The sequence below is a fragment of the Caloenas nicobarica genome, chromosome 14 (genome assembly GCF_036013445.1).
Source record: "Caloenas nicobarica isolate bCalNic1 chromosome 14, bCalNic1.hap1, whole genome shotgun sequence".
Lineage (NCBI taxonomy): Eukaryota > Metazoa > Chordata > Aves > Columbiformes > Columbidae > Caloenas > Caloenas nicobarica.
Genome location: NC_088258.1, coordinates 3,866,608 through 3,889,597, shown reverse-complemented (window position 1 = coordinate 3,889,597; position 22,990 = coordinate 3,866,608). Strand labels below are relative to the sequence as shown.

The 22,990-nt window shown below is 56.5% G+C and overlaps 1 protein-coding gene across 4 annotated transcripts in view; it reads right to left on the bottom strand.

Moving 5' to 3' along the window:
* TNRC18 (trinucleotide repeat containing 18) overlaps positions 1-15,532 on the bottom strand; it is a 55,925-nt gene extending 40,393 nt beyond the window's left edge. For all 4 annotated transcript variants that reach the window (XM_065644904.1, XM_065644906.1, XM_065644903.1 and 1 more), the window contains exon 1: positions 15,280-15,532. In XM_065644904.1, coding sequence (XP_065500976.1) covers positions 15,280-15,481 — 202 coding nt within the window. In that variant the 5' untranslated portion in view covers positions 15,482-15,532. The remainder of the gene's footprint in view (positions 1-15,279) is intronic.
* Between the last annotated feature and the right edge of the window lie 7,458 nt (positions 15,533-22,990).

The window sequence follows — 22,990 nt, the reverse complement described above, 5'->3', positions numbered from 1 at the left end:
CTCTGCCCATGAACTTCAAGCCCATTCCCAGCAGCTAAAACTTGCCACTTAATCTTGCGCAGGGTGCTGTGAAAGCACCGTGTGTGCGCACACATTCACATTTCTCCTTGGTAACCCCAAAACCTTGACGTCGAGGCATTTCCAAACACATTTTCTTATTCCAGGGCTGGAGAGCACCGGGTGGCACGCAGGGGCGTGGACGCCGGGTCAGCTGTGAGCAGCTCCGCTCCACACCATCTTTTCCTCTGCGTGTTTTCCTCGGCCGTGCCACCTCCGCCGCTCCGGCACACGGCTGGGCTGGCGAGGAGCCAGCGCCTGGAGCAGCAGCGACACGTTTCCGAGGAAACACGGGTCCCATCTGGCAGAGCACATGGCTGCAGCACGGCAAACCCCCGGGAGCACCCTGTGCCACACCAACCCCGGCGGTCCCGGTCCCTTTTCCCAGCCAGACCTCTATCCCGGCTGCAGCCGCGCTGGCAGGCGAGAGCACCGACACAGAGATCGTGGTGAGACTCATCCCGCGCTGCAGACACCGCCCATGGCACGTTCCCACCTGCAGAGCTCCAGGAAGGGGATGCAATCCAGCCCTGTCAACCAGCGCAGGGACCTTCCGTTGGTACCCAAAGAGGCATTTTGGTACCAGTTACATCCCTGGTCCTACTGGGGCAGCACCCAGCCTGTGGCATCTTATCCCACCCAGGAATAAGACAGAGTCAGCCCCAGCCCCAAATGCTCTGAGGCTTCCTCCGCAATCAGCATTATCCTGTCCCACTGCCAGTGGGAAGATTGGCTGAAAGAACGAGGGGACAAGGAACTGTTGGGTGACAGTGACCAAAAGGCAGATGAAATCCCCTCCAGCTGTCACAGGTTTTCTAGCCGCTGTGCTGAAGCAGGGAGCAAAGCAGTAACAAGTGGCTTCATCCGCGGTCCGAGCTGCAGACGGGTTCAGGTGGACAGGTCGGGGACCCTGCAAGGCAGTGTCACCACCCCAGGTGGGAAGCAGCAGCAGAACTGAGCTGATGCCACCAGCCAAGCTCCAAAGCCACCCTGCACCAGGCGGCTCTTCCCAGCGTCTCCCGCAAGCCCCAGCAGCACCGCTGCTCCTGGGAGAGGTGTAATCCCAGCACAGCAGCTCAAAGCACATCCCAAAGCTCTGCAGGTGGGGAAATTGAGGCACGGGCAGGTGCAAAGATTTGCCTGCATCGCCCAGCTGACCAGCAGCAAAAGCAGAGAGCCACCCAAAGCCCAGCCTCTGGTTTACCCGCGACACTGTTTTCCTTTCCTAAATGCCCAGAGGGAGAAGCCGCCCAGGCTGTATTTACCCAGCCCGTTCCCTGCCAAGAGCCAGAGCTGAGGTGGGGAGCAGGATCCGAGCCACAGCCTTCCTGGGGACGAACCCAATGCAAATCCAACCTCGAGGTGCTGCCAGAGCATCCTTTCCTCCATACAGCCCTCCAGCAGCAACACCGACGGGCTGGTGTAGGACTCGCACTCAGCCTGAAACCTGCTGCCCCGCTCCCCCGGGCAGGACCTGGAGGTGAAGCTGCTCCTCCGTGCGCTAAAGTAGCTGCATTTGCAGGAGGCAGCCGCGAGCAAGTCGCTCCCTCCTTGGATCTCCGTGCCAGAAAGCGATGCCAAGGGGAGAAACTCTACCGCAGTGAGTAACGCACGGCTCACCCCAACCATGGGCTTCTGCCAGGGAAAAGGGAGGGGAAAGGGGGAAACCACAACCACCTCCATCTGCCCGGGGCCAGAGTGTTTGCTGAACCAGCGCAAGATCCTTTTCGCCCAGGGACACGCCGACAGGCCTGGGCAGGCTGAGCCACGCTCCTCCAGCCGCCTGCTCGCCCCGGGGCGGAATGGCACCCGGCACAGGCAGGAAGGTGCCTGGCACCACTGCCAGCCCAAAACCTGTGCCCCCTTCCCTGCCATGCCAAATGTGTGTGCCCATCAGCACGGCTTCTGGCCGCCCGGGAAAGGCATCACTACCATGAATCCCATGCAGGTGCCCACAGTGGGCACACATGATCCAAAGCAGCCCAGCTCAGAGGGTAAAAGGATTTAAGAGGCACAGAGATTGTCCCTTGAGCCACCTTAACCCTGCAGGAAGGTGACAGACGGCAGCCAAAACACAGGTCCCTGTTCGGCTCCCCCCTGCGATGCTCCAGTGGATGGGCACGGAGCTGGGACTCTCACCGTCCCCTCCTTCCCAGCCCCACGCTGAGCTGGTAAAACATCCCTGCTTCGCACGATTGAGACATAAATCACTAAGAGCAGTTATGAGAGGAACTTGGCGGGTGCAGATGTGTCAGCCCAGTTCAAAACATTTTCTTCATCTTTGCTCAGCTCTCCAAAACGGCACAGGGGGGAAGAGGTATGGCCGGGTGACTCACCACCGAAAGGGGATGTGACTGATGGGGAGATGAGATACCGGCGACCGCACAAACCGCACACCAAACGTCTGGAGGACGGAGGTCACACTGGGGGAAGCGGGAGGGAAACAGGCCCCGTGTGCTCAGCCCGCTTGGGGTTTGCCCAAAGCTCCGTGGCAGGAGGGAGCCACCAAAAAAACAACATCCCCAGGCTGAGGTGACCAAGGCAGGTGGGCAGACATGCCCACAGCACAGCGGCTGCTGGTCACCCCGAGTTTTTAACCTGCAGGCTCTTTCCATCTCTGACCCGCTGGTCCCCAAACTGAAATTCAGCTCCAGCTGCAGAAGAAATTTTTTACAGCGAGGGTGATGAAACACTGGAACAAGTTGCCCAGAGAGGTGGTGGATGCCCCATCCTTGGAGACACCCCAGGCCAGGCTGGACGGGGCTCTGAGCAACCTGAGCTGGTGCAGATGTCCCTGCTCATGGCAGGGGGGGCACTGGGGGAGCTGGGAAGGGCCCTTCAACCCAAACTGTTCTGTGATTCTACAGTAAGTTGCCAAGCCTGGGTAGTAAAAGAGCTGGGCAGGACCAGGACACGCTGGAGCTGAATGCATGTCCCCCATGGACACGGCTTCAGCTGACAATCCAGGCTACAGGCTACACGCCTGATGCCACACATGTGTGCCAGCACCAGGAAAGCGGCCCCATCCCAAAGCTGAGCCCCAGGCAGGGCCATCCTTGCCCAAGACACCACAGCCCCATCAGCAGAAGGCCGGTGGCCTCCAGCGCCCCGGGAAACATGAAGTAACTCTCCCCCATCAGCCCCATCTGCCCGTTACGGGTTTCTGCCACTTGTGAAATATTTCCAACCGCCAGCATCTCCTCCCATCCTCCCCAAGCCGTGATGCACGGACACAGTGCCAGGAAGCAGGCTGGCACCACGCGGGGCTGTGCAAGAGGCTGTGGCCACAGACGGCCCCGAGCCAAAAAGCCCTGTGCTCCCTCCGATCCAGGCCCTGAAGGGCTGGGAAACACAGCAGCGAGGCTTTGGGTTTATTTCCACAGGATGTTTTCAACTCCGGGCACCCAAGGGAGATTCGCAGCCCTGCTGCAGCCGGGGTCTGGCACGGAGCGGGAGCTGCAGCCACCCTTGGCCGGGAGCACAGTCACCTCTTCCCCAGTCCGGCTCACAAGCACCTCGCAGGCAGCCAACTGGGACACCAGTCCACGCCGCAAACAGCTGGATAAACGCTTACAACCTCCTGAGTCCCCTTTCCCCGGCAGAGAGGGAGGAGAACGGGGAGAAGTCCAAGCACAGCGAGTACCCGCCGGCTGCCAGCCCTCCCACCGCCGGCCCAGCACCGCCTGCCCCGCTCGCCACATCGCTGCATCCCTGCGCCTTCCCTGCAATAGCAGCAGCTTCCAAGGGGAGACTCTTTTAGGGCCCCCCCTTTCCAGCAGACACGTCCCCATCTCTGCCCCACGACCCGGGGACACGCAGCCCGGCGAGGCACAGCCGCAGCTACTGCTCATCCACACATTTATGGCTGCAAACAGCTGAGAGCCAGGAGTGCTGACAGCATAAATCTTTGCTGCCTCCTCCCCTGTCTGCCAGGGCGGCTCTAGTGACACCCGAGGCACCGGAGCCGCCTTGACTCTGTGCCACGCACGAGACGGCAGCGATTCGAGCCCCCGAACACGCTGGGATGAAACCAAAGCCCCCGGATCAGACGTGCCGGGGCTGCGGTGGTGGCCGGTCCCTGTCCCCGCAGCCCCACGCCACTGCTGCCACCACAACCCACCACCCTGCACCCCAAAACCCGACCCTGACATATTTACACCCCGTGCCACAGGGCTGGCAGATGCTTCAAAGCCTCAATTTACAGCCTCGATTCTCTGCATCCCCTGAAAGCGTTCAATCTCATCCCCCGGATCCGCAGCAGCCAGATCAATTTAACTCCCTGTTTAATCTTCTAAGGGCCCCGGCGAGCTCAGAAGCAGCATCCTCCAGCGGGGGGTCCGCGCTCCCGGCCTTTGCCGGCTGGAACGCCGCTGCGCCGCTTCCCTTCAGCTGCAAAAATCACCACCTTAAAAGCCAAGGCGAGTTCCACCCCCAGCTCAGCACAGCTCTCTATTGTTTCTTTTAATTTTATTTTATTCCACGTGGGACTCTGTGTCCAGGCCGCTTTATTTTTAAGCGCCTCTTGCTCAATATTTACTATTGCTTGCAGCTGCGTCAGCACAGGAACACCGCGCTCTCCCGCCGGTTTTCCGAGGAGCCCTCCCGCAGCCATTATCCCGTGCCGTGATTTTATTGCCGCGATGAATCACGGTGCTGCCGGGCGCGCCGAAGGGCAGGGTGTGTGCACAGGGCAAGAGGGGGGGGTTCCCTGTCTTTGTGGAAATAAATATCATCAGGCTGAGCCCTGCCGCTCACCTCCTCCTCACACGGGAGCTGGAACAGTCCCAACGTCCTGGAGATGGCGGAGGAGGAGAAAATGGGAAGAAGCGGCTGCAAGCGCTCAAGGGATCAGTGCTCGCGCCCCGGTTCTGCTCCCGGCATGCTGCAGATTCAGTTTGCACCGTGCAACAAAGCGAACGCAACCCGAGGTACATCAGCCCTTCAGCGCTTGGGGCCGCAGGAGGAGGACACCGATGAGGTGCCCCGAAGATCCCCTGCGAGGTCACCCACCTTCCAGGCAGCGTCTTCATGAGGGGCAGCGAGAAGCCGCCCGGGTGGAGACATGAATCCCTCTGGCAAAGTGGCTTTTCCTCCTGCTGGAGCAGCCAGGATGGAAACCATCCCACAGGGACCCCTGACACGATGCACAGCCTGAAACACACGGTCTGGGAAGCACCGACCTGGTCCCATATTAATCCTGACACACAAACACCCAAACCAGGGTCACTGCTTCTGGGTCACTGTCGGCTGCTACAGCTGAAGCTTTTCCTCTGTGTCCCCAGCCTGAAATCCCCACCAGGGCAGACGTCTCTCCTTTCCACTGGCGTAATTAAACCTGACACCCCAACAGGGGGGTCCACCAAAACCTCCAGGCTCTCACTGTGCAGCTGCACAGCTTTCCTCAAATAGCAAGGAGCAACTTGGTGGGCTCTTCGACTCCACATTTACTAAAATGCTGTATGGAAATTAAAAAATAATTTTAACTCTCCAACTGATTAACAGAATCCCCAGGAACGCAGAATCTGGCTGCTAGATCATAGTCTTGCCTTCGTCTCCTGATTTTCTAAGACAGCATTAATAAAATGTCTTTGCTCTGGACTGTCTTTCGGGACGGTGAAGACCCTCCGTGGCTGGCACAGGGGTCTGAGAGCTGATTCTGTTCCTGGCACTGGGTGCACACTTGCCTTGCAGGTGATTCCCCTCCTTCCTGAGCACAGAAATTTAACCCACCCCATTAAAAAAAAATAAATAAATTTAAATCACCCAAACTCAGTGCAGAAGACACGATGCAAACACACAAGCCCCCGCTCCCCAAGCCCTACCCCTGCAATTAACCCAGCAACACCCACGCATGCCCCGTACCTTCATTAGGAAAGAGCTCGTTACCCTTCGCTGCCCAAGCCAGGAGAGCTACAGGTGCTCAACGAGGGAAGGTTATTGCGGGATGGTGCGGGTCCTCACATCGCCTGCACCAAGTGCCTGCCAGCAGCAATTAAATCAGCCTTCAGAGAGAGAGCCCAGCTTTCCCAGCGCCATCAGCCGTGCCCTGGAGGGAACACGCTCTATTTTCAGCCACAATGACTTAAGACCAGGTCACCAGCAGGTTAAATGGGACTGTGCAGCATTATCTCCCTGCCCTCCCACTGAGAAATTAAAACACCGCTGTGTGATGGGCAGCAGCCAGCCTCACGGACGCAGCTGGGGCACCCACCGAAAGGTGAATGTCACCACGTCACCTGCATCTCCCATCACCAGCCGTGGCTGCGTGGGCCACCATGCGATCAGCCCTGGGTTCGTCCCCTCCTGTCCAGCACAGCGAGGAGGCACAGCCAGGATGGTCCCCACCACGTCACCTCTGCAGTGGGGACCGTGCCACAGCTCTGCAGCCACAGGGATGCTCTGCAGAGCACTGGGATGGAACCTGCTGCTATGGGACACCGAAAGGCACCCAAAGGGACCAAGCCCAAGGGTGCTGGAAGGAGCCTCAACATCCCACATTCTGCCAGACCGGGGCTGCTCATCTCGCCCCTTCCTCCAGAAATCAGGTGGCCCAACTGCCAAGACCCCAAGCTGGGGACTGCCCCAAGCCACAGGTTTCATCAAGGCCACCAGAGAGGTAGCATCTCCCCACAGCAGCTCAATCCGCTTTGCTGGGAGGGCCACCACCAAAATCCAACCCACCACCCCACCGCCAACATCTGGCAGGGAGGCGGCAGCTGGAAGCGGGTTTGTTTTGCTTCCCAGGCCCCTGCCAGGCGCAGTCGGCGTGAGCCGGGATGACTCAAAGCCCTGGGACATGCAGGCTCCGTCGCTCCTTATTTTAAACCTTCTTGTTTGCAAAGCAGCTGCCGTCGCTCAGCGCCTCTCGGGACACCTTGCAGAGGTGGCACCGCAAGGGGAAACTGAGGCACAGAGAGGTACAGCATCCTGATCAGAGCTAAACACCACAATGCCAATGCGGGGATGCTCAGCAAGCAGCAACCAACATACAACACGGGGGTCTGGGCAGCGTGAGGGCTCCAAGAAACACCCCAGGGCTGGAGCGAGGGCATCATCACTGATGACCCAGCCGAGTCCCAATGGCTCCGGCTTCACGTCTCCTGCTCGGCCAGGACAGGACAATCGTGGGGTGACACCAGAGGTGCCCGCCTGACCTGCTCTGTGTGCCAACGCGTCCCCCTCCCGGCCCCCAGCACTGACCTCAACAGCATCTGCAGGGACCAAAACCACCCCGGGAGAAACTCAGCAACGGGCTGCAGACATCTGGGGGTAGAAGAACGAGATGCACAGACAGATCGCAATCCTAGAAGCCTCTTTTGCTTAGGAAACCAGGCTCAAAAGCTCAGCCTCTCTCCCTTGACCCTACATTCAGCCCTTTTTCCTTCCTCCTCCTGCCCTCCCTGCATCCTCCTGAACATCAGCCCACGCCACCTTTTCTGCACCGAAAAAGCACCAAACCGTGAAGCGAAGGGGTCTCTGCGGCTGGCAAACAGCCACCACAACACACCTCCCCACCACCGATAACAGGGATAAACACAGAGGCAAATATTACAGCAGTGCGGTTTAATTCCTGACGAATTATGCAAATCCATATTCAAATTGAAGCGCAGCCCTTGAGCTCCTGACAAATTGCCAATCTGGCCCCGATGTCACAAGGCAGGGACAGCCAGCGCTCCGCCGGGTGAAGCGCTAGATGGATGCCCTCTACATGTATATGTACACACACATATGGATCTGTACATCTCAGCTAGGGAGACCAACAAGCACCTGTAAGAATGATCCGAGAGTGACTTTTGCATTTCTCCTTTCTCCCAGTGTGTTCGGCCTGGCCAGGGACGGCCATGGAGCTCTCGGGTCCTCCACAAGACGGAAGCGGTTTGGGTTGATGGTGAGATTTGAAGCAGGAAAGAAAATAAAATTCACCGCGGCTGGGGCTGGGAAGGCAGAGGTGGGCAGTGGGGAAAAAGCTTAAAATGCTTGTGCCAATATGAATAGCCAGCCCTGCAGCTGAGGAAAAGAAGATGCGTCCACAAAATAGTCACAGAGAGGGCTCATCTGATGAAAGTAGGAATTTCCGATCCCACACAAACCCCCAACATCCATTAAAAGCAGCAGAAGAATCGCTGCTTTGTGTCGCTAATCTCATTAGGGAGAAAGTCCCGCTGCAACGCGGGGATTGCACAGGGAAACCCCGGCACGCTGCACACGCCGGGGGGGAAAAGATGGCCTGGGATTCCACCGGCACCCCCTTTCCTCGCCTGCCCAGATCTTTATTAACCGCTGGGCTTGCGTGTGACATAGCTTCGTGCTAGATTTAGGTTACGGTTGGACTCGATGATCTTAGGGCTCTCTTCCAAGCAAAAGGACTCTGTGATTCTATGACACGGCAGGTGGGATGCCCCCCCACCCAGCAGATCGGACACAAAGCACCAGAATTACGCACCCCGCACGGCGGCAGCGCGGGGGCTGTTTCATTCACGCGCCGCAACCCGCGCTGCCTGCGAGCAGCCAAGAGCTGAATCCCTTCCAACCCCTTCCTCCCGAGCGCGCTGGCCACTTCAATTATTATTTTTATCTTTTTTAAATTAAAAGCAATTAAACCAAATGTATTAAAAGCGTATTCAAGCCACAGGGGATTCTGCTGAGAAGGGATCGGGGGCAGAAAGGGAAGCAGGGGCGATATATCTAACCACCAAACATAAAAAGGGATCATTGCTCGCGGTAACGCCGCACAGTAAGATGGATGGTGGCAGAAACGAGCAACCTTTGCAGAAGTTGCCGGGGATACAGACGCACCGAGACTGTGCCGAGTGCCTTAAAATCTCCGTTATTCCCCTAAAAAAGCATGTTTTCTCCCAAACACACCATGTCGCTCTGAGCCCACCATGTTCAGCTTCCCTGCCTGCATCCAGCTCCCTCAAAATGGCTCTTTGGCCACTGCTGCGCTGGCGATAAAATTTATACCCAAGGTCACTTTCAATCCTCGTGCCACGACTTCAAGTCTTGCTGGATTTAAACAAAAAACAGACTCGGATATACCGAGCCCTCCCTTGCCCCCTCCTTTCTGCCCATCTCCTTCCTGATTTAGAGATAACCAAACTCTCAACTCCCTTTCGCTTCCCATAACCGTCGGCGGCAACAGCTGGAGAGGAAAACCGGAGCATATTGTGCACCGGCAGCTGACCCTGGCGGCGTGGGGACAGAGCCCAACCACCACCGCTGTGGTGCCACCAAACGGTTCCGGCCGCCCCGTCCTCCCCAGAGCCAACTGGGACGGGTATAAAGGGTTTGTGTGTTTGCCGTCCCCTTGCAGTTAAAAGAGCCGGAGAGAAGCGACCGATAAGCAAAGCAAATAAATAGCAGGGAGAGACGGCGTTTTGCCCCGAGCGCTGGGTGCGTCACGCAGCCTGCGAACATCCAGCTGTGCCATCCCGGAGAGGAGCCAGACAGAAACGTGGGGCTGGGAGGAAACACGGGGAGGAGGGAACCCCCAAATCCTCACGGCCAGGGGGAGGCAGCACCCCGCAGGGGCACTCCCCTCCCAGATTTTGCTTTTTAAAGAGCATCCCCAGCTGGGAAAGCCAGCGAGGGGCTTCAGGAGCCGGATGCAGCGATGCTCCCTCTGCGGCCCTGCAGGCAGGGAGCTCGGGGTCGCCCTCTGCTCCCCTTTTCCCCCAACGCCGGCTGCATTTTCGGGTCGGTTCAGGGCCCACCGTGCTCTCCGTTCCAGCAGCGAGGCAGAACAAAGCACGTCCTTGTCCTCGGCACCTCGAGCAGGCGACGGCGGATCGTGTTACCTAACCCAGACCAACATCTCCCGGTCCCGGCGCGGCAGCTTTCGTGTCAGCACATGCCAGGCTGGCCCCAATTCCCCGCACCACCTCCCGCCCCAAGCTTTAACTGAACCAGTTCAGTACAAGCTGAAAACACACGGAGCCTTGTTTCGACTCGTCGGGCGCTCGCCCCAGCCAAAGGAGATGATCCGACACCCTCCCGCCGGTCGCAGCCTCGGCCGAGCCGCAGGGCGCTCCCCTGGAAGGCTGCCGGAACGATGTTAATTCCCCTTAACAATGTTCATTTCCATATTCATCACGAGATGGTGAAATGACAAGACGGGGGAGGGGGGTATTTACTATATAATTATAAACTAATTTCAGCTTTACCCTGGGTTATCCTAGGAAGGAGATCTAAAATTTCCCTTACGAAAGCCGTGCTCTACCAACCACGTCGGCAGCGAGATTAATTCCCAGCGATTTCCATTTCTCCAACAGCTGCTGTGCTGGGAAAGAGCAGGAGCCTGTCCCCAGCACCAGGGACCTGCCCGGTGTCCCATGGCAGCCCCAGCTAGGATTTCTAGCACCGGCACATCCTCCAGATCAAATTTTCACTGGCACAGCATCAGTCGGGGTTGGGACAGGTCATTGTGCAACCCCACCGAGGAGGCTTGGTGCTGGGTGGGGGGTACGGTTTGCACAGAGTGCAAGAAAGGCTGCTGAAAAACAGGCTTAAAAAGCACGTTTTTACCAGCACTGTGTGTCAGAGGCAGAGCCAGGCTCACGCCTGTTCAGCTGGGGAAGGTATTTGAAACCCTTACACCTCCTCCGGGCAAGTTTATATCACCATGTTGGCCCTTGGGCTCTCACCCATGGTCCAAGGCCAGCGTCCCCACCACCAGCCACTTGGAATGGGAACTTCAACAGGGGCAAAGGACAGGTTGGACAGTCCTTCCCACCCCTCCTGAAGGATGGAGATGCCACCCCACAACCCAACCAACCACCAGGGTCTCAGGGAAAGCACCAGGACATCAGGGAAACGCATCCCCAGCACCTCAGGAGCGCATGGTGGGAGACTCTCAGAAACACAGAAGCCCCTTTTTTTGCCTCATTTCATCCCCCGTGCAGAACAGAAGAGACCGCTCCCCTGCCTTGCTCGCAGCCCACGAGTTGGCCGCGGGGGCATCACTTAATGGCCGAGCGCTTCCTCCACCCCGGGGATGTCGCCGCGGGAGAGCGCGACGGGTCCGAGCACAACATCCCTGCGAGCATCACCTCCCCGAGCCCTGCCGGGGCGAGCACACTCACTGCTCTGCCTGAAAACACGTATTTAAAAGCATCTAATTTCACCAGGGCCCCAAAGGGAGGAGAAACATCTCCCCAGGCGGGTCTCCGGCCGGTCCACATTCCTCCTGGTGCTCCCCGCCAAGCCCCTGCCCCACGGAGCCCCCCGCGCTCAGCCCCTCGCGCCACCCCCTGGGCGGGCAGGGAGGGGGAAACCGCGATTTCAAGGGCCATTAAACACCGATGGTATTTTCCTTGCAGCATCAAAACGTGACCAAAAAGAGCCACATCGAGCCACAGCCAAACTCCCGTTGCTGGGCCGGGAACCCGCTCCCTCTCCTCCCCAGCTATGGGGAAGAGATGGGCACAGCTCGGTCCGGCACCGCATCGGTGCTGTCTCGGCGTCTCCTATCAGCAATTCCAGCGTGGATGCAGTTTAGATGAGCAAATTGTGCTTCTGCTGGCACCGCGGACGGCAAGGCCTCCTCCGCAAAATCTGCCAGCTCAGCAGAAGCACAATTTTGCCATTATAAGGATGGCTACAGTGGGATTTTGCTGGCACAGCAAAGCTATCCTGGGGGGAAGCATTTTTTTTTTCCTTTCCTTTTTTTTTTTTTCCCCCTACGCTCCTACCTGGCCCAGCTGCCTGGAAAAACTTCTCCCTGGGCACAGCAGGGCTGGAAGCAGGGATGGTTTCCAATCCACCTTAAATCCCTGCATTTGAATGCACATGCTAATGTGGAAGTATGAAAGCAAGCGATCCAAAACCTCTCCCCTCCGCCTCTGACTGCTTTCCTTTCAGTCACCACTCTTGAGCTGGATTTAAGACAAAGTCAGCTCTGCTCATACAGATATGTCCCTTTTCCCAGGCACTGGAAAGTGTTTCTGAAGCGTATTTTAATGGAAGAGGATGAGCACCCTTTTGTACAAACACAGATCTGTTTCCAGGAGCCCCCCCATACACGTCCCACCCAAGAAAGGATACCTCAGTATATGGCAAAAAGCAGATTTTTATTATTATTATTGTTTTAAGCTTATTTTTTGCTCGCAGACAGCCTCGCTGCCTGCCAGGGACACGGTCCCCCAGCAGCCCTTAGCAATTGAGTCCGACGGAGCGTTTTCCACCTCCCCCAAAACACAGAAGCCGCCAAAAACAACGCGCCCGCCGCGGAACGGAGCCGAGACCGGGACACTCGCTTGGACCCGAAGACGGTGGGGTAGGGAAGGAGCAAAAGCAATAAACTCCCCATGTTTTGAGACAGGGGCTGCAGAGCGGAGCAAGCTACCGCTTCGACGGGCTCGGCCGACTCCATCGACTGAGCCTGTTTTTATGCAAGGTCTTCCCGGCAAGCTCGGTCGCTGCCAGGGATGAAATTCCATTGCGAACAGTCACCGTCCTCCCCCGGCGGGACCCATGGGGAGCACCCCCTGCTCCCCGCCCGGGGACAGGGACACGGTGATGCCCAAGGGGGGGACAGGGCACGGCAGCCCCAGCTCACTCCTCCCTCCCTGCGCTTCCAACAAAGGGGCTTCTGTCCCCGTCCCCACCCCTGCGCGGCAGCGGCCGAAACAGCCAAAACGCCACCACGGAACAGAAACCCCCCAGGGAACAGCCGAGGGTCCGGGGGTCACTGGACGCAGCCCAGGCGCCCGTATTTTGGCGCTGGGGCAGAGCCCGGACAGCCGTAACGAGCAGAGGGTACGGCGAAAAATAAGAAGTCGGTGCTGGCGATAACTGGATTCTCAAATATGGCCAACCGCGCTATTTTTACAGGGGCGTATTTATTTTAGGAGGACACTGGGATGGATTCAACAGTCTCTTTCTTCAGCCTGGCGGTATTTAAAGATCGGTTTGAACTGGCTCTATTTAAAGGCTTCGCCTCCTGCCCACTTTTCTTAACCCCTTGCACAAGCCTTTGCTTCCCACCCCTCCTAAAAACAAAACAAACTAAAAAACAAAACAAAACACAACCAAAGAAAAACCCCCACACCTACATCAACACTGCAAACGCAAAGCTACAAAGGGCTCCCTCGTAGCAGGAAGCAATCATCATTTCAAACGATATTGTTAAAGCCATAAAAAAAAAAAAAAAAAAAAAAAAAATCCCTGCCTATCCCACTGCCGTGGTGTAATGGAAGTTTCGATTGTTAATTGTACGTATCTTTTTAATGTAGTTTAGCCTGGTCGTGAATTGCCACGCCAAAGGCAACCTCACCGAGCGAGCTTTGCGAGAGATCATCCCGCCGAGGGAGCCGGGCAGCGCGGAGGCGCAGGGGGAACGGGACTTCGCAGAAAGGTGAATAAAAATAAAAACAGGGATACATTTAAAAAAAAAAAAAAAAATACTGGAGGGATCGCAAAACACATTCCTTCTGTGAGAGGCCCCAACCCAAGGCTCGGTCCCAGCCCGAGAGGTCGCGGTGCAGCGGGACGGGAGCGAAGCTTTGTCTGTTTGTCCGGAGCTCGGCGCCTCCCTCCAGGGCTGCCTGGATTTCAGGGAAGCACCAGAAAAGGAAACTTTGGGAAGGGGATGGGGGAAAAAAAAAAAAAAAAAGAAGAAAAAGAAGACACACACACAAAAAAATGACACCCCCTCCCCCCCCCAAAAAAAAAAAAAACCCCACACCAAAAAAGAAACAACAACCCACACTCGGTTTGGCTTGAGATTGTCCAGACAAATTTTTGCAGAGATTGTATTCTGCTTCAGCAGGAGGTGGAGGAGGGGAAAAAAATACCCAGGACAAAAAAGGGGAAAAAAAAAAAAGACAAAAGGGAAGGAAAAAAGGTGCTTGCCCATGTGCTTGGCTTCATAGCCGTTCGGTTTACACCTCTGCTCTTAGCACCTGGGAAATTGGCACTGCCACCTAGTCTAAAACTAATAAATCTTTTTTTTTCCCTCGATTCGGGCTGCTTCCTTCTCTGCAGATGTTGGCAATCAGGTTTGCAAATTTCAAAGCCATTCATCCCGGGCGGCTGGGAGAAAAGCAGGTTTATTATTGCAAAACCTGTCACCCTCCCAACGCCTAAAGTAAACTCCGAGTCACCTCTCCACGCCCAGAGGAAAGAAAGGGAAAAAAAAAAAAAAAAGGAAAAAAAATAATAATAATAGAGCCAGCGAGGGAAATCAAACGGTCAGAAATCCTTGGTGCTCTCCCAGGGCAAGCTCGGCAGAACAGCGGGCAGGAGGGTCCGGACCCCGCGTTATCCCACCCCGCCAGGCGCCAAGAAAAGGAGCCCGGAAAGGGGGGAAAAATAAAAATCTCTGCCCCCAAAATAAAGTAACTTAAGCAAATAAATAAAAACCTGAGTGTGGAAAAAAAAAAAATAAGCCACATATACTTCTATGTCTGCCTTTTTTTTTTTTTTAATGGAGAAGCAGCCGTGGCGTTGCCCGGAATGGAGCACGATGAGAAGGGAGGAAAAAAATACAAGGAGGGAGCAGCCCCTGCATGGAAGTTTTGTTTGGAGGTTTAAAAAATAATAATTACCAAGAAAAAGAAAAAAAAAAAGAAAATAAGAAAAAAACCACCACCACCAAGACCCGCAGTGTTGCCAAGGACCGGGCTGGGGCTGCTGAGAGAAATACCCAAAACTGCCCCATTTTGCCCCTTTTCCCAGCCCGAGGATGGCGGTTTTTTGCCTGGCTCAAAGCCCCCGGCGGAGCAGCCGCTTCCCCTCCACACCCCGAAAATCGCATTAATTCCCCGGATTTATTCCACAAAACGCCCGCAGCCGCCTCAGCGGAGATTTTCCTCGGTGCCAACAAAACCATGCGCTGGAGAGAATTCTTATCGCCTAGAAGCGATTTTTCCCCCAACTCCCCTATTCTTTTTTTCTTCCACTTTTTTTTTTTTTTTAATCTCTCCATTCCTCTTTTTTTTTTTTCCTCCATTCCTCTATTTTTTTTTCTCTCCAATCCCCTATTTTTTTTCCACATTCCCCTATTTTTTCGCTACTTCCCCCCCCCACCCCGAATCAAAGCCACGACAGGCAGAAAATCCTTGGGGAAAACACGCGAAAAAGCTCCAAGCGTACATATATATATATATTTTTTTTTTTTCTTTTGCACATAAAGCCCCGCTGGCTGCCGGCCCCGGGGGTCCGCGGAAGGGAAGGAAGGGGGGGGGTCGCCGGTTTGGGATGGGGGGGTCCGCAGAGCCTTACCCGGGTGGGAGTGGAGGCTGATGCCCGATGCGAGGAACTTGCCGGGCTGGAGGGCGGCGGGGAGCCCGGCGGCCATGGGCCCGGCGGCGGGGGCCAGGCGGCCGGTGGCTCCCAAGCGGTGACTCTCCATGGCCAGCCCGGAGAGCAGCGGAGGGGGCCCGTGCACCGAGCGGGGGGGCCCAAAATCTCGGCCATCCATCATCCACTCGCCGGCTTCAAGGAATCTCCCCGGATCGCTGTCGGTGCCCGCCACCGCCTTTCCCCCCCCCCCCCACCCGCCCACCCCCCACCCCCCCCTCCTCCTTCTCCTCCTCCCCCCAAAAAATCAGATGGTTTTCAAAAATAAGGCGTCCAAGCGTCCCATGGCGCGGTGCAGGGAACCAGCCCCGGCGCGGCGGGCTCGGCGCTGCCTGGAAGAAAGAAAAGGGGGGGGTACGGTGAGACGATCTGCGCCGACCCCCCCAATAATAAATACATAAATACCCCCCAAAAAACCCACTCGATCGGGGCGGGGGAGGGAAGGGGGGAGTGGGGGAAAAAAAAAAAATCCGAGGAAAATTTGTGGCAAAGGGCGGGAAAAAAAATGAAGTATTTTAAAATATATCTATTTTTTAAATAGTGTTAAATTTGTCACCCCTAAAGCCAAAGCGGGGCCGGGGAGCGTCCGCCGCGGCAGCCGCAAGCGCGGCTCCGGTGGGACTGACCCGGCGGGGAAGCGGCACCGCAGCTCTCCCCGGAACGCAGGAAAATACACACAAAAAAAAAAAAATACAAAACCCATTTTTCCTTTTTTTTTCTTTTCCTTTTTTTATTTTTTTTCCTTTCTCCGTGGAGCTGCTTCACCCCGCCGAAAGCCGCCCCGGAGCGGGCGGCAGCATCGCTCCCCCAGCCCCGTTTCTCGCCTTTTTTCCCCCCATTTTTTTTCCCCAGGCCTCCAAACCACCGCCTGGCTTTTGGGTTGGTTTTTTTTTTTTTTTTCTCCTCCCGTTTTTCCCAGCGCCGCTCCCGCTCGGGAAAACAAAACGCGATTATTTCCCGACAGAGTTTAAAAAATAATACACATATATATTTGTACTTGCAGCCTGATGAAAACGATCGCCCCCGCCCGCTGGGGTTTGTACCGGGATAGCGAGAAATAATAAACACTGCGGGGAATAAGGTGGGTTTTTCTCTGCCCCCACCGATGCCCCCCCCGCCCCGTTTCCAGCGCTCCCGGAGCCCCGGGAGCCGCCGCGCCGCTCCGCCCCGGCCCCGCCGCCCTTCCCGGCTCCGCGGCGGCCGCTGCCAGCGCGGGGGAGGGGGGTGCTGCCGGGCCAAGAGATGATTAATTAAAAAAAAAAAAAAAAAAAAAAAAAAAAAGAGGAGAAAAAGCGTAAAATAATAGCAAAAAAAAAAAAAAAGAAAAAAAAACGGTGGGTTTTTTTAAAAATTTATTTAGGTGAAGTTTAAGATTTAAATTAAATGCCTACGTGGCTGAGCGGGGCGAGTCTCACCCCTGGATCCCGGCTCGTAACTACTAAAATAAAGGGGGAAGAAATAGCTAAAAAGGGCAAAAAGCGCCCCGGGATGGAGGCTGGGGCAGGGGGGGGACACGGAGCGGGACGAGTTGGGGACGCGACGCCCCCGGGGGAAGGGGAAGGGGCCGGCTCCTACCTCGGCGCGGTCAGGCCGCGGGGTGGCGGGGCATGGCGGTGCGGGGCTGGGGCGGGGGGTGCCGGCTCGCCGCCCTGCCCGCCGCCCGGCTCCGCGGCTCCGCTCCGCTGCTCACGGGAAAGGCGGGAGAGGCGAGGCGGCCGCGCCATGGAGCGGCGGGGCCCCGCCGAGCTGCAGCATCGCCGCCTCCACCCCCCTGGCCGGCCCCGCGCGCGGCTCGGCGGCGCTTAAAAAAAAAAAAAAAAAAAAAAAAAGGAAAAAAATTTAAAAAAAAAAAGGGGGGGGACGCGAGCGCGGGGCGGGAGGGAAAGAAGAAAAAAAAAAAAAAAACTGGGGGAGGGGAAAAAAACGGCGGCGCCGGGGCCATGAAACACGCATTGTTCTCGGCGCGACCGGGGCGGGCCCGGCGCCCGCCCGCGCCGCCCCATTGGTCAGCCGGCCTGCCACTCACCGGCGGGGTAAACAGGCGGCGGTTTCCAGGCTCCCCGCTCCCCCTCCCGCGGCGGGCCGCTCCCGCCGCCGGGTCCCGGCCCCCCCGCCGCTCGGAGCGGCCGGCGGTTGGCGGCCGCGGCGCCGGGGTCCGCTCCGCGCTCTGAAGGGGGGAACCCGCCCCACGACCCCCCTACCCTTTATAATCTGTGGGAGTGAAATCCTTTCCCCCCCCCCCCCGCCCGCCCCGGGCAGGCTGAGGGACGGGAGGGCCCCCCGGGGAGCGCTGAGGGGGAAGCGCCGCCGGGCCCTCTCCCACGGCCCCGCCGCGGACAAAGCGGCTTTGAGGCGCGGGGAGAGGGCCCCGGTCCCTGCCCGCGAGCCCCGCCCCTCTAAAAAATTTAAAAATAGGGTGAAAAGGCCGAGGGGGGAGACACCCCCTTGTGATTTCACCAAAACTCCGGTTTGTTGGTTTTTTGTTTTTTGGGTTTTTTTCCAGCTGGGCGCGAGAAACGGGCGGGCGCACCCGCGGGGGGCGGGGGGGGGGACGCGGTTCCCCCTCCAGCGCTGCCCGCCCGCCCCTGGGTCCTTCCCCGCCGTCCGGCACAACTTTTACTTTTTATAAAATGTATTTTTCCCTTTTACACCCAGCCCTGCGCAGCGCCGAGTGCCCCGGGGGGGGCAAGGGCTGCCAGAGACCCGCCCCCCCCACCTCCCAATTCACCGCCCCGCTTCTTTATTTAATTTAAAAAAAAAAAAAAGGCTTTTATAACGAAAAAAAAAGGGGGAGGGGAAGATCTAATTTAATCCCAGTATAAATTAAAATAATAATAATAAAGCTGCCCCCCCCACCACCACCCCTCCCCGGGCAGGAGAGTTTTGAGGCGGCCGCCGGGGCAGCGGCCAGAAAATGGGTGAAACTGCCCCAAAAGGGGAGGCTGCAGCTCGGGGGGGTGGGGGGAACACACCCCCTCGGGACCCCCCAGTACATACAACCCACCCCGCTACTTTCCTCCTGATTTTTAACCATTTTGAGAAAAGCGGCGCCGCGTTCCTCGGAAAGCTCTCACGGTCCGAAAGGCGCTGTGTTCAACGCGAAAATAAAAATATATATATTTATGTATTTATACGTGGTTTTATTTATATCTAAGAGCAAAACCCGGCTGCGTCAGAGGCGAGGGCTCAAACCCCGATGCTTCCAAGGGGAGGTTGTTTTTTGATTTTTTTTTCTGTCTCCTTTAGTAAACCAAAAAAAGGGGGGAAGCGGGGGGGGGGAGAGAGATATTAATGGCTTAATCGCTTTTATGTGGCTTTAAAAGCATATTTTATAAATGTTTAATGCCTTCACGCCCGGACCTCCCCGCCGCCGTTCCCGGGCCGGGGGGTTGGCATGTCATAAATCAGGGAAATGCTAATAAAAAACCTCGGGCGTGGCGGGGGGGGTTCGCTCCCCGTCCCCCCCCCCGCAGCTCCAGCCCTTCCTCCTCCTCCTCCTCCTCCTCCTCCCCCGGCCGGGAGCCATCTTGTACAGCAGCTCCGGGCCGGGGCAGCGCTGCTGCAAAACACCGAGCCTCCCCCCCCCCGAAAAAAAAAGCGCCCCCGAATAGATCTATATACATACATTTTTATTACAATTATAATTTTTCCCTCCGAGGCGCGGTGCTGCGGCCGCCCTGGGGACGGGCACCATTTCTCCACCATTTTCCATATTAATACCCCCCCCTTTTTTTCTATTTTCTCCGAACGGGAGGACCCCCCCCCGCTTTGCCGCACCGCAATGCGGGGGGGGGAAAACCGGGCTGGAGCCGCGAAGCTCCCGGGGAATTTAGGGGGTGGCGGCCGCTCTTACATTTTCCCCGCAAAGCTTTACCTCAAACACCAAAAATACTGATTTTCATTTTAAAAAATATTGCGGGGGGGGTGTCCCACGAGCAGCCGCCGTGTGTGTCCCCCCCCCCCCGCTCCCGGTGCCGCTGCCCCGGGCTCCCCGCAGGTTCCCACGGTGCCGCCCGCCCCCGGGCCGCCCCCCGCCCGCCCGCTCCTCGCCTCCATCTGCCTCTCTGTTCTTTTCCTTTTATTTTTCTTTATTTTCTCTCTTTTTCTCCAGTTTTCCTCTTTTTCTCTCATTTTCCTTTTTTTTTTTTTTCATTTTTTCTTTACCCCCCACTTTTTTCCCCTTCCGGTGGAGCCGTGCGCAGCTCGCAGCCCCCAGCCCCACACCGGGCATTGCCCCCCCCCGGGGATACAGGTAGGAGAAGGGGGGTGCCGGGATGGGGGTGGGGGACCTATTTGGAGACACAGGATGCAAAGCAAATGGATCCCCCCCCCAAATTCATCTTCCCCTTTTGGGGGGCTGCCAAGGCTTCGGGGTGGGGGGCCCTCGCGTCCCATCTGTGGGGACCCCCCCCACACGTCCCCCCCCGCAGGGATCTCCATCCCCAGCAGTGGGGGGGCTGCTCATCCCTTTCGCTCGGCATTTTTAATGTGCTTACTCCACGTTTTCAGGGTGTTTTTGGAGCTATATTTAAAGCGTGCAGTCAGTGGCTGGATTTAGAAAATCAGGCATAAATCACATTAAAACGCGGACGGTGACGATCCCAACGTGGCAGCAAAGCTTTGCCCTTATTTCATATCCCCCCCCCATCTTAAAAGCAGAACTGAGTCTGACAGCGGGGTCCTGTCCCCCCAAATAAAACCTTTTGGGGGCAGAGGCGGGATTTGAAGGCAAGGGGGGTCCCTGCTGTGATTTATTCCCATGAATCCTGGGGGATTTATTCATCGATGGAGAAGTTGGTTAATTCAAAAGCCCGAGGTCCCCCCCCCCAACCCCAGCCCCCTTTGCCTGCAAGGGAATTGCTGCTGGGGTGGGGGGTCCCGATGAGGAGATCCCCAGGAAACAGCTTGGGAACCGAGTGAAGAATTTCTGATTAATGACCAGAACAGCTCGGGATTTTGTTTTTCTCCATAAATCCTGGCTGATTATAAACCCTGGGTGCTCAGCCCCCCTTGCATGGGGCGGGGGGGAGCCCCCAAAATCCCACCCCCCCGGGGCTGTACCCAACACCTGCAGCATCCTCGGACCATTCCGGCTCCGCTGACCCATTGCCCCACTGGCGTGGGAGAAGGGCTGGGGGGGCCACAGAGACACGGGTGGTGTGTGTGTGTCCCCCCCAATAACAGCAGCTCCGATCCTGCGGCTCTGGGGTTTGTAAAGCCAAACGTCTCCCAAACCACAGTCTGGTTTTCAAGTCCAAATAAAGCCTGCTGTTATTTTTTCCCTTGTGCGTATGCACAAAACCGCCCTGCTTTCTCGCTCTGCCACCCCCACACTCACTTGCCCCCCCCCAAATCCCAAGCTGGGACCCCCCGGTGTCAGGACCTGCCCTGCGTTGTGTGCCCTGTGCTTCTCAGAGCATCTGCAAAGCTCTAGTGCTGGGCTTTTGTCACAGCTAGACCAGATCTTTGATAGATCAGGGCAGTTTTATTTCCTTTTTTTTTTTTTTCCCCATTTTACCCAATAATAAGCTTTTTTCATCCAAGATCAGGAAAAAAAGTTAGGCAGGGGAGGAAGGCTGACGTGCATGACCCATAGAGAGGTATGAGAGGAGCGTGAATCCCAAAGCTGTAATTACTGCCCGCATTTTTTGGCTATGGACTGGCTGCTAAATTGATCGTAAGACGCGGAAATGTCAGTTGCACCTTTCAGCGGAAAAAATGTGATTTGGTGGAGAAACGTGCATGGGAAATCTCCCCAAATCTACAATCCCCCTGTTGCACCCCGGTATCACATGCCCTGCATTTGTGAGTTTAAAACATTCCCATGTCCAGGCAAACGGGAATGCTGAGCTCCAAATGACAAGATTTTCTACATCAACAGAGTGAATTGGGGATTTTTCCCTTGATCTGCCAGTTAAATCAAAAATACCCTCCTGGATGCAGGACACGAGTGAGCAAGAGGCAGTAGCATGTGCTATTTTGAGGTTTGATATAAAATAGATACCCTTGGCTGAATTCGGCATTTCCCTGTAGCCTGGCCCACAGGAGCTGCAGGTACTTTCGTATGCATACAAAACATTTTAAAATGGAAAATATTCACAGCTGCTCTTGCCGTTTTGACGGGGGGAAGGAATCGCGGGGCATGTTAAGGAGATATTAAAAGCTGCGGTTTGAAGCTCCTAAAGCATTTACTCAGCGGGAGACCCAGAGAAAGAAGTTTAGAAGTTAACTGCATACTTGTGTGCCTTTGCTCTGTCCTTTTGAAAATTCACCTCTCCTATCTGCTTCTAATTTAAACAAGCAGAGCCCTCCAGGAACTGGAAAATCCAGATTTGCAGCATCTCCCAGGGAAAGACGATGTCTTACGCGCCCCCCCCCCGCCAGCACGAGGGTCCTGCTCAAGGTTAAATCCACGAGTGCCGCTGGGTTTGCACCAAGTTAATCTCCCCCCGAAGAAAAGGCCTGGAAAATGCCGGTGAAAATGGCCTTGATGTTGCCGCTGGTCCCCGGCTCGGTCCCATCCCCGTTCCAGAGCCGGGCAGGGATCTCACCATCGCTGCCGGCATTAAGTGCTCGTCCCCGTGCCGTGCCCTGGCCTGCTCCGGCTTCCCCGCCCGAAAACAAGGTAAACCCATCCACCTCCCCAGGGCACATTATTGTGGCTTAAAATTAACTCACAAATGTATTTTCAAATCTCTTCGTGAAAGGCACCAGAAGCTCTAGGCATTGCTAGAATAGATCTTTTCGCCTTTTAACAGCTGTTAATTGCCATTAAAACCCAACATCCACAGCGTTATTGGAACAGCGTCTGAATTTCCGTGTCGCACGCCGCGCGTTGCAAAGCCGGCCCCTGCTCTCGGTCTCGCTTTCTCGCAGGTGCCAGCCTGTCACGACGAGGTGCGATCCCTAAATCCTGCCTCGGTGGTAGTTATCTTGCATGCTGGGACCCATTTTTGGGTCCCCTGATAGCAGGCCTTTTCCTTCACCCTCCCCACCGTGCTGCAGGTTGTTGCACTGCATGTGCTGTCATTGCAAGAAACTCAACCCCCGCCCCGAACTTGCTAGCAGAAAAGAAGACAGGATGCAAAACCTGTTCCCAAAAATACCCCGAAGAAGCAAGCAGCAACCTGCCCGCGAGGAAACGGGTCCCGGAGGCTGAATCCAGCCTGCAGCTGCCAGCAAAAGCACGTGCTGGGTGTCACAGGGATGGGAATAGCCCAGTGTGACGAACACGGAGTAAATCAAAGTCATTAACAGTCAGGGCTGGAGGGGCTGCCAGCCCTGGCCTCCCTGCAGCCACCGGGCTGGGGGCTCCTGCCCCGTTCCCTTTGGGGTCCCTGGAGCCGACCTCATCCCCAGCATCCCCATCCATCGTCTCACAGCCTGGGATCCGGGACCACCGTACGGAGAAGCTGAGCGCCAGGCAGGGGTGAGACCCTCGGGAAAAGGTTGCGGCAGGAGTTCTCCTCGTGCCCAGGAAGCCGCTGGCTCCTCACGCCCCCCGTGGGTGTTTGATGCACCCACCAAACCATCCCACCTGCCTGGGGTCCCTGCCGCAGCCTGCGCCGGGTACCAAACCGCTGATGCTAAAACACGCGGGATGGATTCAGTGGGGTAAAACGGGATGAAATAT